Genomic DNA, 16,099 nt, shown 5'->3' on the forward strand with positions numbered 1-16,099 from the left:
CACACACACACACACACACACACACACACACACACACACACACACACTTACCACATACACAAAAAAAATTTAAAGGAGAAAAATATCGTTGAACATGCCTGGCATTTCAGTTATTCATGAGACTGAGTTCAAGGCCTGCCTAAGCTATGGAGTGAGTTCAAGGCCAGCCTGGACAATTTAAGGGAACCTATTTCCAAAAGTGTAAAAAGATTTGAGGATATAGCTCAGTAGTTGTCTACCATGTGCGCAGCCGTGGGCCGCCTCCTCACCACGACAAAGAAAAGTGAAGGAAAGGCTAGAGGGAGAAAGAGAGAAAAGAAAAAGGAAGAAAGGAAGAGAGGAGGTAAAGAGCATGCCAAAGGAAAATTAAAAAAAAAAAAAAAACTAGCATGTCTTAACTTTATCCACTATATTAATGTTTTAGTTATCAAATAAAGAATGGATTTCACTGTGACATTTCACACATATCAGTCCATACATTAATTTTTCACTTGTACTATTGTTTCAGCTATGTATATGTGTGTAGGTATGTGTGTGGTAGGTGCCCTCAGAGTCTAGGGGTATCATATTTCAAGTTACAGGTGGCTGTGGAACTGCCTGAGTGCATGCTACGCTCCTCTGCACGAACAGAACTCACTCTTAACCCACACACCATCTCTTCAGCTCCCAAGTCATTAGTTTTGTTTGTGTTTGTCCACCACTCCCCCTTCACCTCCTTTCTTGCTGATCCCCTCTTCCTAAAACAGCCCCCCTCATTTCATGTCAAATTACCCTTTTGGCATACACACCCCGCCCCTTTCCCTCTAGACCTCTCCAAAGCTGTTTTAAACATTTAATCTTGGATTCTGGCACAACTTCCCCGGGAGGTGACATCAAAAGCACTTCCACACAAGGCCCGTATCAGTGTCTCTTGCCTGGCTCACTAACGTGCTGATCTGGGAATCCTCTGTTCCCAACCCGTCCTATGCCAGACACCACAGCCTGGAGCCCCTGCGAGTCCTGACAAGGGCCAGGCCTCAAGTCAGACCTTAGAAAATGACTGACTTCCAAATTTTGGAGAAGAGCCAAGAGGAGGACGGGCCACACCTACAACCCCAGGCCAGGCTGTGCTCAGTACCAGGCCCAGGCTGGCATATCCAGCAGTGTGGGCTGCAGAAGCCTGGTGTGAACAGCCATGGGCATGCTCAGGCCACCTCATCTGACATGCCTACCTTGATTCCCTGTCTTCAAAATTCCTCTGATATATACAGCACGTGTGTGCGCAAGAACACACATACAAAGAGAGAGAGAGAAAGGGGGAAGAGGCAGAGAGATAGAGAGAGAGCCTGGGAATTGCTCACCAGGACAGCTCCATGGAGTTTTTTTCCAAGTCCCTAATGGACTGGTAATTGGCTTTATGGCTTCCTGATGAAGTGCAAAGCGCTCCATGGCCCTCTCTACTGCTTCCTGGTAGCCTTAAAGCCTAAGCTTAGGAAAGAGAAGTGCCCGCTCAGCTCATCCTCCAAAGCCCACACCATGCTCAGGGTCTGGGGCAACTGAATTCCATGCGGACGTAAGTTTTCAGTGGGGCTTTATCAGCCTAGAGTGAAAATAAGTCAAATCTGGAAAAGACAGCGTGAAAATGTGCCTTTTACACAGGAATGGGGTGTTGCCAGGATTTCCTAGATGGGAGGCACACTGCCACGCCCCAGTTACACATTTAATGCAACTCTGAATAGGAAGGATGGGACCCTTCAAGTATTAGAGGCATGCTAAGCGCCTTGTGCAAGTCGGTTCTGGCTCTGGGAAGAGACCAGATCCTCTGGCATGAGAACTGTCGCATCCGTGCAATTCAACTTTGCCCTAAGAATTGGGTTGTGGTGTTTCAAGACCGTAGCTCAGGCTGCCCTTTAGCTTGCTGTGTATACCAGGCTCTGCTACGTCCTCAAACTCTTGGCAATCCTTCTGTCTCTGTCTCCCAAGTGCTAAGAATACAGGCATGGGCCATTGCATTTTTCTAACAGTCGTAGGCAATTCTAGCAATCTATAAAGCCACAGAAAACAAGACTGTTTTGGATTGTTGAAGATACCTGCCACATATGCCCAGAGCTTGGTATACAACATAGAACAGTGCTTAAAGTGTACACAAACATATAGAGAAAGAGAGAGACTGTTTCAGAGCATTTACCACCAGCAGCAGGAAGCACCAGGTCCTTTTATTTTTCCTGCTATATTAAGTGGACAGACATGCCAGGGGTGAGGTTGTCTTGTTCCTAGACACATAGAGGCCTAGAGCCAAAACTCTTGTCTGCTCTCTTCTGCCCAGTCTTTGATCCCTCAAATCCATATTCAAGGTGAGTGTTTTCACTGTTCTGGTGTCAATAAAAATAGCTATCCAATCCTCACAATTCTGAAATAAAATACTATTCCCTTTGACAAGTAAAGTCACCTGTGCAAGGTCATGCAGTTTCTCAGGGATGAGTCTGATGTCAGGGCCTGTATTCTCGCATCCTACCAGAGCTGGGCTGGTCAAGGTCTCGGCCAGAGACCAGAAGCACAGGTAGTTCTTGGTCAAGGATGTGAGGAAGCAAAGGAGAGAGGCTGATACAGCACTATGCACTAAGAGACCTTGGCTGAGTACCAGGTCACTGAATGGCTAACTTCCTCATCGACTAAATGGGAACTTTAATTCCTGTTCACAGGTCATGTTCTGTATTACATGAGGTGACAGCTGCTGATGCCTTTTACTCAGTGCTCATCAGGAAGCAGAAATATTAAGTGCTTAGTGGAAATTTATTTTTCTAGTTCTGTAGAAAAGACAAATCTGTTAAAAAATAAATCGACTATATCAAAGCCAGGCTTTTCCAGTCAGCAGCTAGACAGATGTGGATTTGAATAGCATCTTCTGTCTCACTCTGGGGCCCTAAGAGAACAACACGAAAGCTTTGTGAATCTCTCGCCTTCCATAAGGCAAGGATAATGTGTCAGTAGAATTAATAGAATAACATGTGTTAAATGTGAACATAGAAGTTACCCAATGATAGCAGTCCTGCCTTGATGTGGACGCTGAGAAGTGCCTTGGCCTTGATCTCCACAGGAGGGAGGCTTTTGGGATTCCTTATGATGCTCAAAACCTCAAACCTACATCTCCATGCTCATTTCTGTCATTATCTTCCCATGTGACATCACAGGACATTCTTGCACACTCGGAGGGAAGTTTGTGTTTTGTGCCTTCATCCACTCATCCCTATGTGACATCTTAGGCCACAGAGTACATTAAGGCAGGCTGGAGCTTGTCAAGGAACCCACAGGGACAGGAGAGTGGAGGAAGTCTCCAAGGGCACCCATAACCAGCACACACCAGTTACTTGTACAGTTTGTCCACAAGGCCCTGGACCAGCAATCCTATCACAATATCGCTACCACACAGCTAGGGAGAACTGAGAAATCTGCAGACCAGCCTCATTCAAGGCATCTACAAGCACAATGATGATTTATTTATAGGTCTTTCTTCAATTATGATAATATGACAATTGACAAACCCTTTCCAAGCTCCTCCTTTGCTCAACTGTCACTCTTACCCCAGTACTTGAACCTGCAATGATAGATAACAAATGTCCCAATGTTGATTTTTTTTCCATCCCCTTTAAATTAAATCCTAGGTCATCCCCAGTTTTACCTAGTTTTATCTGGTTTTGCTTGGGAGATAGTAACATTTAAATACTTCCCAGTAGGTGTATCTAATAAAAAAAAAATGGGTAATGTGCTCCCAGGATCTTCTAACACTTTTCCCAAGTATGTTACCAAGTCTGGCGCATGAAGAACACGTTAATGGGCACCTAATCCTGAGAAGGCTGTCTTTGAGAAGCAAGACACTGTGGAATCTTCACCCTCCTGAGCTCCTGCATCCTCCAGGAATCAAAACATCTAGTGAAGAGACATAACATTCTATTTCCCAACAACCAACTCTGATTGTCCTGTGACAGAATGAATCTGTCCCTTCATGGAAACAGCTATGATCACAGAGAACTGGTCACCAGAGCTTCAACTGCCCTGCACAGTGGCCGGTCTTGTGATGGGAAGACCCATAATGCAACAGAAATCTCCCCAAAGCACCGTGATAATCTGACCGGGGTTTGCTTCTTGGACGTCACTGAAGGTTTTGCTGGCTGGCAGCTTCTTGCAGCCTTGCTGCCAGCCTGTGGAGTATGCTACCAGCACGTTCCTTGTAATTCTAGCCACAGGTATCCTACCAAATTACTCAGATCAGTTCTTTCTGCCAAAATTTGTGTTCCTTTTTAAGTGGCCGCGTTAGACATAGTCTCTGGGCCAGCCCAAAAGCAAGCGAACTGGTCATGGTTCCAAGGCAAAGTCTAAATTCTAATATCCAGTATCTTAAGATCTTTAGTGGTAAAAGGAAAATAAGTCCTAGGGATGTGATGGATAGGTTAAATAAAATCGTAAGGGGGGGGGGGGAGTTGAGCACAACTTGAAACAAAGTTGCCCAAGAGGTTTTCATTCGTGTGTGCTCTCATCCGTACTTCCCTTCCTGGGGCCTCTAATTCCCACAGCTGACCCAAGCCCCATCTCTCAGGGTTCCTCCTGTCTTTATTCCGCCCTGTGTTTTGCAGAGGTGAGGGCAAAGATTTGAGTGGATTCTTGAACTATTCTTTTTATTGTTTTCTTGAGAACTCACTCACGACCACATCACAGGATCTCCTCATCTGAGGAAAGACGGGCAATGTCCGGCCCAAGTCCCAGCATCGTAAGACCAGAAGCTTATACAGGGTCCCAGCCTGGTGGCAGGTGTGTGTCACGGCCCTCCAGGGTCTTTCCACCCTTCCTTTTCATAGACGGTAGACTTCTGGGTAATTGGGCACTTGGAGCAACAAAGCCTGACAATAAGGCACCTTAGGGAGGCAGCAACACCATAGAGTAGGGAGGGCGATCCTTCCAAGAATCTCCTCCCCCACCCCTGTAAGCCACTAGACACGCAGACATTCTGTGGGGTCTGCCACCTAGGACCTGTGACAGATTGATAGAAAACAGATGGTGTGAGGTACTTATCTGATTAACCCACAGAGCTTGTTTTTAACATAGAAAACAGAACTGCAGGCAAAACTGGGTCACAGGCTTGATGGGGTATGAGGAGGTTTAAAATAAAAGTCACCAAGCCCCAGAAGTCTCTTGCTGCAGTGGTGACGCTGGATTCCAAACCCAGCCCTGCTTTGTGCTGGAACTGTGGCTACCAGGACAGAAAACTCCTGTGATGAAATCAAAGGCTGAAGGATCTACGTTTCTGGGTCCTGGTACCTCGAGGCAGAAACAGGAAGTGTAGGCCTCTGTACCTGAGCCCACGGTTGGCCACTGTGGAGTCCAGAACTGAAGCATAAAGAGAGCCCTACCAGTACAGAAGGACCTCTGTGGGGAGGTCGCACAAGGCCAGCTAGAAGTGTAAAGCCTGGAGACAAAGGAAGCAATGGTGGTCAGAGGGTCAAAATAACCAAATGGCTCAGGGCATCCAGGTCTCCCTGGCCTGGGAACAGTCAATTTGACCAGCAGCACTCGCATTGGTCTGATGGTGCCCACGGGACCAGTCCTCCTACTTAGCACAGCAGTATCGCATCCTCCTTAACACAGAAATATCGCAAAGAACTAGCAGACCCATGAGTGTTATTTTGGTTTTGGTGTTTATTTACTGTTTCCTGGGGGGGGGGGGACACAAAAGAAACAAACAAAAAAACCTACTTTGAAGGGAAATTTCAAACCACACACAGAGCCAAGAAGGAATACAGGTCTCTTGTTTCAACGTGTTCCAAAGCCTTGTGTCCTCCTGTCACCCACCAAAGGCAATGATGGAAGCTAGTGGGGGAGCTTTTCCCAAGGGCCAGTGCAGCTTTATTAAAAAATCAGCAAGGGCTGTGGAAGGAAAGACAGGGGAGGAAGGGGAATCATGCCAACCTAGTTAAAAGTACAGGGTAGAAAGGACGTAAAGAGGTGAACAGGGTTGTGCACTCAGGCTGAGGAAGGGAGGAACTGGCAGTCATCCTCTGAATCCAAAAACTTAGGACCCTGGACACTGTTACAGGGGGCTTGTATACTGGACCAAACCTATGCCTTGCCTGGGTCCAGCCGCCACTCTGTGACACACACTAACACCTCCCTCAGCAATGAAAGCTGGTGCTGCCCTGGGCTCCTTTCCCATTAAGACTGCATGCACAGGCTGGGGAGACAGCTCGGTTGGTAAAGGTCTTGTCTTACAAGCACGGGGCCAGGAAGCTAAATCCTCAATACTCCTTTTTAAATTCTATTTTATGTATACAAGTGTGTTGTCTGCATGCGTGCGTGTGTGTGTGTGTGTGTATGTGTGTGATACGTACATGCCTGCTATCCACAGAGAACAGAAGAGGATGACGGATGTCCTGGAACTAGGGTTACTGCCATGTGGGTGTTGGGACTCAAACTCTGGTTATCTGTAAGAATAAGCGCTCTTAGCCACTAGGCCATTTTTCCAGCAACCTATAAACTCAATTTTCAAAAGTACTAGGCCCGGTAGCACACACTTACCATCCTAGAACTGTGACAGGCATGCCCTGGGGCTCACTGCCAGGCAGCCTAATCTAGTTGGCAAGTTCCCAGCTGGTGAAAACACACCCATCTCAAAACAAAACAAAATATAGTAGATGACACCTGAGGAGCACACAAGGATGTTCTCGAGTCTACAGACAGACACACAGACATAGAGGCAGGCAAGTATGTGTACACACACAAGTACCCTCAGCTCACCATAGTTCTAATACATGCTGCACACAGCTGCATGGCTTAGCCTGAAGAAGAAAATTCTTTGCGTGCTCTACACAGACACCTCATTTTGTTGGTGCCTCCATCGCAGGAAACCAACTACTTCTCTCTAACTGTGGATGAACACCCTTCTCTCACGCTCTTTTCTTTAACTATTTTCTTTATATCTTTGACTTGACCTTCTGAGCAGTGTGACAAACCTCATGCTTATTTCAGCCAGCTGACCAGCTTCTTCCCACTTCTCCATCTCCACAGCCCAATCTCACTGTCACAAAGACTATGGGAAAATGGCACTGACAACCTTGTGCCAAGCTGTTCTTTTGCAGCCATGCAACATGGTCTTGCTACATCTTCAGCTAAATGCTACCCTTTTAACTCGGTGCTGGGCATTTGTAAGCGTGTGCTTCCTGGACCAGAACTGACTTTTTCTTAAAGGAAAGATGAGATCAACTTCAGAAGAGTGAGAAACGAAGTTTTCAAAGCCAAGCAAAAGTCCCAGCCAAACAACGTAATGATCTGTATCAGTTGTTGTCAGTGTTGTGACCAAATAAAAAGCAACTTAAAAGAGGAAAGTTTATTTTGGCTCATGGTTTGATGGGATTCAGTCCACCATGGTGGGAAAGGCATGGCTGGCTGCAGGTGGCTCTGTAGATGGCAGGATGGAACAGCTGCTTGTCCACATCTCACTGGGTCAGGGAGCAGACACAGGGATTCTGGCATCCATGACTTCTTTTTCCACTTTTATACTGCCCCCTCCAAATGTATGGCAGCACCCATGTTTAGGACCAGTGTTTCCTCTTTAGCTAACATCCTCAGGAGACATCTTCATAGACACTCTGGATGCATCCTCCAGGTGATTCTAAACTCAGCCTCATTGGTGATTGTGATCAACCATCTCAGGGTCTCACAATTTTCTTTTTTTTTTCCTTATTTTTGTTTTTTGCTTGTTTGTGTTTATTTGTTTGCTTGCTTGCTTGCTTTGAGATAGGGTCTCACTGTATAGCCTGTCCTAGAATTTACTATGTCTACCAGACTGTCCTTGAACTCAAAAGGACCTATCTGCCTCTGCTGCCCAAGGGCTGAGATATAAGGCGTGGACCACTATGGCTAGCCACCTTTTCTTCTCTGACACTCTAGACTCCATTCTGACCCCATACTTCCTTGGCTTCTTTCTGTTCCTCATGCAACTCTTTCATCAGAGCCAGTTCCTTGGAACACTTTTCTGGGGTTGAAATAGGATCCCTGGCAGGATTAAAAAGATCTTTTTTCCTACTAACTTCATGAACTGCAGACTTCTCCTGCTGATCAGAGATTTCTTTTTTTAATTTAGATCTATAAGTTCACGCCTAAGATGGAAACATCAATGTTTTTGTTTTTATCACTTTGGGGATCGAAGCCGAGTTAAGAAGGCAAGCTATGCATTGTTTGCTGTAATACATTACATCAGGCGTTCATACTAAAAATACACAAAAGAAAAGTCACATCAAGGACAAGCATAAATACAAAAGCCTGGGGCTTCTCTATACCAAATTCATTCCAGCCGCCTGCCAGACACATCGGAGCTGCTACGCTATCACACACACCTGTCTCCGAGACAAGCTGGGATCATCAAAGCAGAGCCCCTGTGGCCTTTGGTTTTTGTGAGGGCTGCTGAGTTGCTAACCTTAAAGGCTGTCCTCCACACTCATCCCCCGGGTACAGGCTTCCAAGGTTGGTGCTGGACAATTCCAAACACATGTCGCCTCTAATTCATCAGCACTTACCCTGGACTGTAAACATTCTTACACTCCATAAAAGCAGGGTGATGAGGAGGAGGGGTGAGGTGAGGAAAACACTGACTTGCTAGTGTGACAGACCCCAGGGAACCAAAGCTGATCATGAGTCCTTTCAGTACCACCATGGGCACAAAGCAAGGTTTCTGGGGTGCTGCAGATCATGGTGAACCTCTAGCAGCAGCTGCATCCAGCATCCAACACCTTTGGGATGAATCTGTTTCTAATGCGGCCATGAGCAGAAATGCTCTTGAGAAGAAGCAAGGACTCCATTGCTATGAAATGGTTCGCCCTCTTCCTTCTCTTATTGTCCTTTATCATTTCAATTGTTGGCTTTGCTTGGTTTTGTGTTGTGCTGCCCCTTGGAAAGGAAAAGGATATGACACAATGGAAAGAGACACTTCAAAAGCACAATGCACGCATTCCACTTTCCATCCATAACCAGAGAGTATCACTCAAGTGGCATCTGCAACGGCAGGTCTCGCCAAAAGAAGATGGACCCAGCACGGTGGTTTTCAACACAAAGGAAACCTGTTCCATCAGGCATCAGTTTATACATTTAAACCCTCTGAGGCCTGTAGCAACTGATGATATAGATGATGAAAGCAGAAAATCCTTTCAAAGCCACTCATGCTCTATCTGGTGCTTTCTAAGACAATTAGGAATAGTGCTTTCTCAAGACCCAGCTATACCACTGCTAGGTATATACCCAAAGTTTTCTCAAGTACACAAAAGGGGTATTTGCTCAACCATATTTATAGCAGCTTTATTTGTAATAGCCAGAACCTGGAAACAACCCAGATGTCCATCAACGGAGGAATGGGTACAGAATTTGTGGTATTTTTACACAATGGAATACTACTCAGCAATCAAAAAGGAGGAAATCATGAAATTTGCAGGCAAATGGTGGGATCTAGAAAAGATCATCTTGAGTGAAATATCCCAGAAGGAGAAAGACAAACACGGTATATACTCACTTATATAGACCTATAAGATATAATAAACATAATGAAATCTATACACCTAAAAAAGATAATCAAGAGAGCGGACATGGGGTAAGATTATCAATCCTCGTTTTGAAAGACAGATGGGATACGCATTGAACATTGACAGGAGTTTACTGAGCGCATTGGAAAGACTCTAACTAGCAGTGTTTTCAAAGCAAAGACTCATGACCAAACCTCTGGCAGAGTACAGGGAATCATAAGAAAGAAGGGGAGTTAGACTGATGAGGAAAGGATAGGAGCTCCACAAGGACCAAAGATATCTGGGCACAGGGTCTTTTCTGAGACTGACATGCAACCAAGGACCATGTATGAATGTAACCTAGAACCTCTGCTCAGATGTAGCCTGTGGTAGCTCAGTAACCAATTGGTTTCCCATAGTGAGGGGAACAAGGACTATTTCTAACAGGAACTCAATGGCTGGCTCTTTGGCCTCCCCACCCCCCAAGGGAGGAGCAGTCCTGTTAGGCCACAGAGGAGAGCTTTGCAGCCAGTCCTGAAGATACCTGATAAAACAGGATCAGATGAATGGGGAGGAGGTCCCCCCTATCAGTGGACTTGGCAAGGGGCAGGGTGGAGATGAGGGAGGGAGGGAGGGACTGGGAGGGAATGAGGGATCGGGACACGGCTGGGATACATAGTTAATAAAATGTAACTGATAAGAAAAAAATAAAATACAAAAAAAAAAAACAACAAATTACCATAACCATGATCATTACAATTAATAGTAATAAAAAGTCTATCAATAAACAAAAAAAAAAAAAAAAGCCACTCATGCACACCTTAAGACCTTGTTCCGCTTACACCCCATTTTCTGGATACCGTTTCTTCCCCGTGCAGGGAAACAAACATCTGAGAGACAGTCTGCAACTGGAACTTCCCGTGGGTCTTCAGGCACGAAATATTCTGACAGCATGGTCTATGGCTTCCCAATTCTGTTCCCTTCAAGTCAAGCAAAAGCTGAAGCCATTTGTGAACACTGGAATCCACCTAAGTGTTCCCAATATCCTTCACCTTTCATAGCCATCAGAGCACACTTGACTCAAATGTTTTTGTAATGACTAATTTTGATTCTTTTCCAAAACGGTCAGCTTATTTTCAAAGCCATGACTTTTTATATCCACAATCAGTTGACCAAACATTTAGGTACTGTTTAATAAAAACTACATGCTTCCAATAACCAGGGGAAACTGGCATAAAGAAGTTTGAGAGAACACACACACCAGTAACTGGTTAAACCCTCTGGGCATTAGACTGGAGATGTCTAGTCATACCACAAAGCATATATATACATATGCTGCAAATGGATGCATTTGTTTGTTTATAGGCAAGATCTTGCATATTTCATGTGTGATGTGGCCCTTGGACTTTTCTAGGTATCCAAACCAACATTGAGCTTCTGATCCCCCTGCTTCCACATCCCAAGTTCTGGAACTCAGCTTATGTGATGGTGGAGGTCAATCCCAGGCCCTTTTTGGGTGCTAGACGGGCATGTTGCCAAGTGAGCTGTGTCCCTTGCCCACACATTTTCTAAAAAGGACTTACTACTTTCAGATTTGGAGCCAGACCACCGTAATGAAAGTCAGCTTTCCATCGCCTTCCTGTGCCCAGGAAAAGCCAATTCACACTTGGGCCCCAAGCTCCCGTGGGGCCAGCTACATCGCAATGTTGCACTGCGGTAATACTGAGCACAAGGCGTGTGCTTGAGCTGTTCTTGGTTTTGGGTGAGAACTGGGAGAAGTTTACACAAAGGGATGGGTCATGGGACTTTTCTTAGGGGACACACTGGACGAATGCAAAAGAATCGATGTGATGTAACTGTAGTATCCGTGTATGTGGCACACACTTACTGAGAACAGCTGCAGACGAGATTGTCAGTGTTACCTGTGGATTCCACGGACCTTTCCAGGCTTCCAAAAATATCGCAACCCCCTCTACAACATCCTTAAGTCCCTGAGGGTTTTGAGTCATCTACACAATCATTTCTGCTTTAGAGCAATACAAAGGTTGACACGTGCTGCCACTCCCAGCTTTTAGCACCAAAGTAAGATGACATAGATTCCTCTGGGGGGCCAGATGCTCCCTCATTCATCAGGGATGAGAAGGAACCAGAAAGCTTTCCTTCCACTCCATCCACAAATCCTTTGATCCCGGTACAGACCAGGATCAGTAGCATGACTGACATTCCCCTAATTGGAGGAAGCCTGAAGACCACAGCAAACAATAAATAAAACAAAATTAAGTAACATATGCATGCATAGAGTGAACTTTGGTTTCTTTCTTTTTATGATTTTTAGATTCTTGCTTCCACCTGGCTCAGGACTAGAAGGAACCTATTATCCACTTGGCATATATAATCTATTTCTTCCCAAGGAACCCATGACTACAGAGGGGAAACCAATGAGTGCAGGAATGGCCCAGTGGTCCCCCAATGACCACAGGAAAGCCGTTTGGAACCAAAAGTACCTACCTTGCTTACTTCTCCCTGTGACAGCCAATCTTCGCTCTCATGCTGACTTGCCTTAGAATCTCCAGGGAAACGGAAACCTGGCCATGTGTGTTTGTGAAGCAGTTTCTAGAGAAACTTAACCCAGGGGAAAGCTACGCTGAATGTGGGTGACATAACCCCACAAACTGGGGTCCAGGACTCACTAAAAAGGAAAAAGCCAGCTGAACACCAGCGCTTCTCTCCCTCTGCTTCCTGACTAGAGGTGCAACATGATGGCTACCTCACACCCCTGCACGTGTGCCTTCCCTGCCAGTGAGAACTGGATCCCCTTAAACCATAAGTCAAAGTAACCTTTGTACCCCGAAGTTGCTTCTTGTCAGGTATGCTATTACAGCAGCATAAAAAGTACCTGACACACCATTTCAGTCTGCATTGCGCATCCCCACCCTCCACTGAACCAAGATTCCTTTCCAGTCACCTGAACACACCTGGGATCTCACGCTCCAATTCCCCAAAAGCAAGCCTCAAGGAGCCACATGAAGGATCACTTCTACTGTGTGACAAGCCAGAGAAGAACCAGAGAAGACTTATAGAAAGATCGCCATCAGTGACTTAAAGCTGCCTTACCTCAAGCTCTAGTCACAATCAAAAGAGCAAAGGAGGCCAGAAAGAACCAGGGCAACAAAACCGATTGATAGAAACAGCTTTCCCAAAATTCCAGAAACCCATGAGGGCTAGCCCACTCAGATGGCTTGTAATGACAGTTACTGTTTCTAACTGTGTCATTTCCCGTCACATATGATCACTGAGGACAGACAGCAAGCATGCCTGCCTCAGATGCCACTCACCAATGCAGGCATGGACCCTCACAGATAGCTGGGTCCTCAGAATAATGCTGTTCTTCTTGCCCCGCCTAAGAGAAGACAGGAAACAAAGCACAGGTGTTAGCGGGCATCCAACAACCCGTCTGTCAGCACACCCACCTGAAAGAGATGTCCAGTAAGCAGCTACCTAATCTAAATAAGAACATATCCTGAGTAACAAGGCTTCAAAGAAATAAAAATGGGAAGCTTTGCCTTTTCTGGTTTAGCACGTGTGTTTTATCTCCACGCCACCAACTCTGTCCTTTCCCAGAGTCCGTGCATCCTGCTTGACCATGTTGGGAAGATTTTTAAATCTGGGCCTGTGAAGTGAAATCCCTGGAGTGTAACAACACAGTCTTTTTGCTCAGTTCCACGCTATTTTAATTCTTTCTTTTGCATATATAGGAAGGGGACACCTGCCTCCATCTGGAGGAGCTGCTCTGTTGGTCTCAACTCAAGGCTGCCATGGCTTCTCCCACATTTCTTACCCCCATCTTTTTTACAGGAAGATGGAGTCCGCCAAGGATACGTGCAGGCCGTTTATTACTGGCCCTGGCAACATGCACACTCCCTCCCTCACCTAGAATCTTCCTTGCCTCGGTTTCCAGGAGGAAGAAAGGGCATAAGCCTCCCCAGCTCCACTCCTACCAGGCTAATCCTAGGTAGGACCTTGGATGCAGAGAAAAACTTGGCAGAAAGTGTACAGTGGGAGCTATTGTAGACCCTGGCTACATGTGGGTAACAAGGGCCTTGAGACTAGAGAATGCCAGGAAGCCTGCAGTTGAAGGCCAGCTGAGAGGAAACAATCCTGCAACAGGGATCATGGCAGGTCTTTCTGTGGCTGCATCCCTTTCCCATCTTCATTACTTCTCTAGGGACTCAGTTGTAGGACAATCCAGCAGTGTCTTCCAGCATCCTAGTCTTAGGGTTGTGTAGGAAGGAGATGCAGAACCCAAGTAACGACTGCATCAAATATATATATATATATATATATATATATATATATATATATATATATATTTAATTTTTGACACCAGATAAGAAGGGCCTGCATAGCTTTATATTTATTATTAGAAAGGAAAATGGAAAACTAATTGCATAATCCTAGGAAATTTATGTAATGGCCTCCAGCCTACAGTTGCCTGGGGATGTCATAATATGATTTTTCTTCACAGCAGAACAGCATTTCTTTATCTAGTTATCTGATTACGGACAACTAGGATGGATCCATTCCTTTCTCGTCATGAATACTGCAGCCATAAACATGTGAAAGTGTCTCCATTACATACTTGGAATCAAAAGGTCTGTTTAAAAGGTAGTTTCATCATCTGCAGCTCTTTTGTTTCACCATTCTGCCTGGTTCTGTACCTGTCTGTGTACATAAAGCCAGCCCTACAGATGATGGGTCCTGAGTGCACTGGAAGGCACAGGCTGTGGAAGCATGTTATAGGACAATGACAAAAATCTCACATTACATGGGATTTAGGCAAAGGAAGGAAGCAGCCTAGGTCTTGGAAGAAATGAAAAAAGAAGGCCCCAGGAGAGGAGAGTTAGGACGTTAACATTGAAACCTAACACCCTGAAGAAAACACATCAAGAGATAAGATGGGAGCCAGAGAGGTGATTCTGCACTTAACAATACTGGCTGCTCCTGCAGAGAATCCAGGTTCAGCTCTCGGCACCCACACTGTGACTCACAACTCTCTGTAACCCCAGTTCCAGGGAGCCTGATGCTATGTTCTGGCCTGTACGGGTGCTACACACACATAGTGTAGAGGCATATATGCAGGCAAAATACTCATACGCATGAAATTAAATAAGTTAATCTTTTTTTAAAAGATAAGATACACAAATCCAAGACAAGTATGGCAAACTAAATTACATAACATACAAAAATACCAGATCAGGTAAGGTTTATCCTATATGGTGGTTTAAATAGGAATGGCCCCTACAGGCTCATAGATTTGAATTTGTCATCAGGAAGTGGCACTATTAGGAGGTGTGGCCATGTTGCAGGAAGTGTGTCACTGAGGTGGGCTTTGTGGTTTCAAATGCTGAAGCCAGGCCCCGTGTCACTCTCTCTTCCTGCTGCCTGTAGATTCAGCTGTAGAACTTCTCCAGCATCATGTCTACCTGCATGCTGCCATGCTTCCTGCCATGACAATAATGGACTAAATCTCTAAACAGTAAGCCAGCCCCAATTACATGTTTTCCTTTACAAGAGTTTCCGTAGTCATGGTGTCTCTTCACATAAATACACACCCTAACTAAGACATCCTCAGAACCCAGTTTAGGCAGTCCAATATCATAACACATGAGTGTGATCCTCAAGTTCAAAGATGCACACGGTTACAGGAACATCCTTTGCGAGCCCCCTTGACTGTCTGGTCCCTCCTTCCAACATTTGAATTCTAATGTAGATACGGAGCCAGAAGCTTCTGTATTTCTCTTATATTCTCTTGTATTGGTGCCATTATTAATTCTAGCAGTCTTCTGATTTTTCTGGCTTTATATAATATTATATCATCTGCTTAAAGCAATCCTTAGCTGCATATAGCTGTGGCTCAGCGGTAGAGTGTTTGCCTGGCATGTGAGAGGCTCTGGGTTCAACCTCTAGTACTTCAGAAACACAAAAAGCAAAAAACTCCTGCTGGGCATGGTAGCTACACATCTTTAATCCCAACACTTGGGGTGGGAGACAGAATTTAATCTGAGTTCTAGGCCATCCAGGGATACACAAAACAGAAACAAACAAACAAACAAACAAACAAACAAGCTTTCCTTAGTTTTCCAATAAATACACTCTTTTAACTTTTTTAAAAAATTTATGTATATATACCTGCATGAGTTTTAGTACACCACAGTGTTTAAAATTCCTTAGAGTCCAGAAGAGGGTGTCAGATCCTCTGGAACTGGAGTTAATGTGGCTGTGAGCTGCCCTGTGGGTGCTGAGAGCCTAACCCAGTCCTCTGCAAGAGCAGTAAGTTCCCCTAACTGCTGATCCATCCAACCAGATCTTCTTTTCTTTAGTTTTAAAACTACAACATTCAGAAGAGAGTCCCTGATACCTTTTCCCAAAGAAATGGGATAGTGTGTCAGCTTGGGTTAAGAAGATAACAGTAGCAGGCATAAATGTAATTTTTAAGTGATTTAAAAAAAAAATCCCAATAGTGGAGGACACTTAGACACATAGTATGTTCCAGATGAAGCTCTGAGTACCTTACACAGTTT

At 45.1% G+C, this 16,099-nt stretch overlaps 1 protein-coding gene across 5 annotated transcripts in view; it reads right to left on the reverse strand.

The window, feature by feature from the left end:
- The window catches only part of Fhod3 (formin homology 2 domain containing 3), a 410,013-nt gene that overhangs the window by 337,733 nt on the left and 56,181 nt on the right, over positions 1-16,099 (reverse strand). For all 5 annotated transcript variants that reach the window (XM_055625623.1, XM_055625622.1, XM_055625621.1 and 2 more), the window contains exon 3: positions 12,854-12,918. In XM_055625623.1, the coding sequence (XP_055481598.1) occupies positions 12,854-12,918 (65 nt within the window). The remainder of the gene's footprint in view (positions 1-12,853; positions 12,919-16,099) is intronic.

The sequence above is a fragment of the Psammomys obesus genome, unplaced genomic scaffold (assembly GCF_907164565.1).
Source record: "Psammomys obesus unplaced genomic scaffold, mPsaObe1.curated_primary_1811, whole genome shotgun sequence".
In the NCBI taxonomy this organism is placed as follows: domain Eukaryota; kingdom Metazoa; phylum Chordata; class Mammalia; order Rodentia; family Muridae; genus Psammomys; species Psammomys obesus.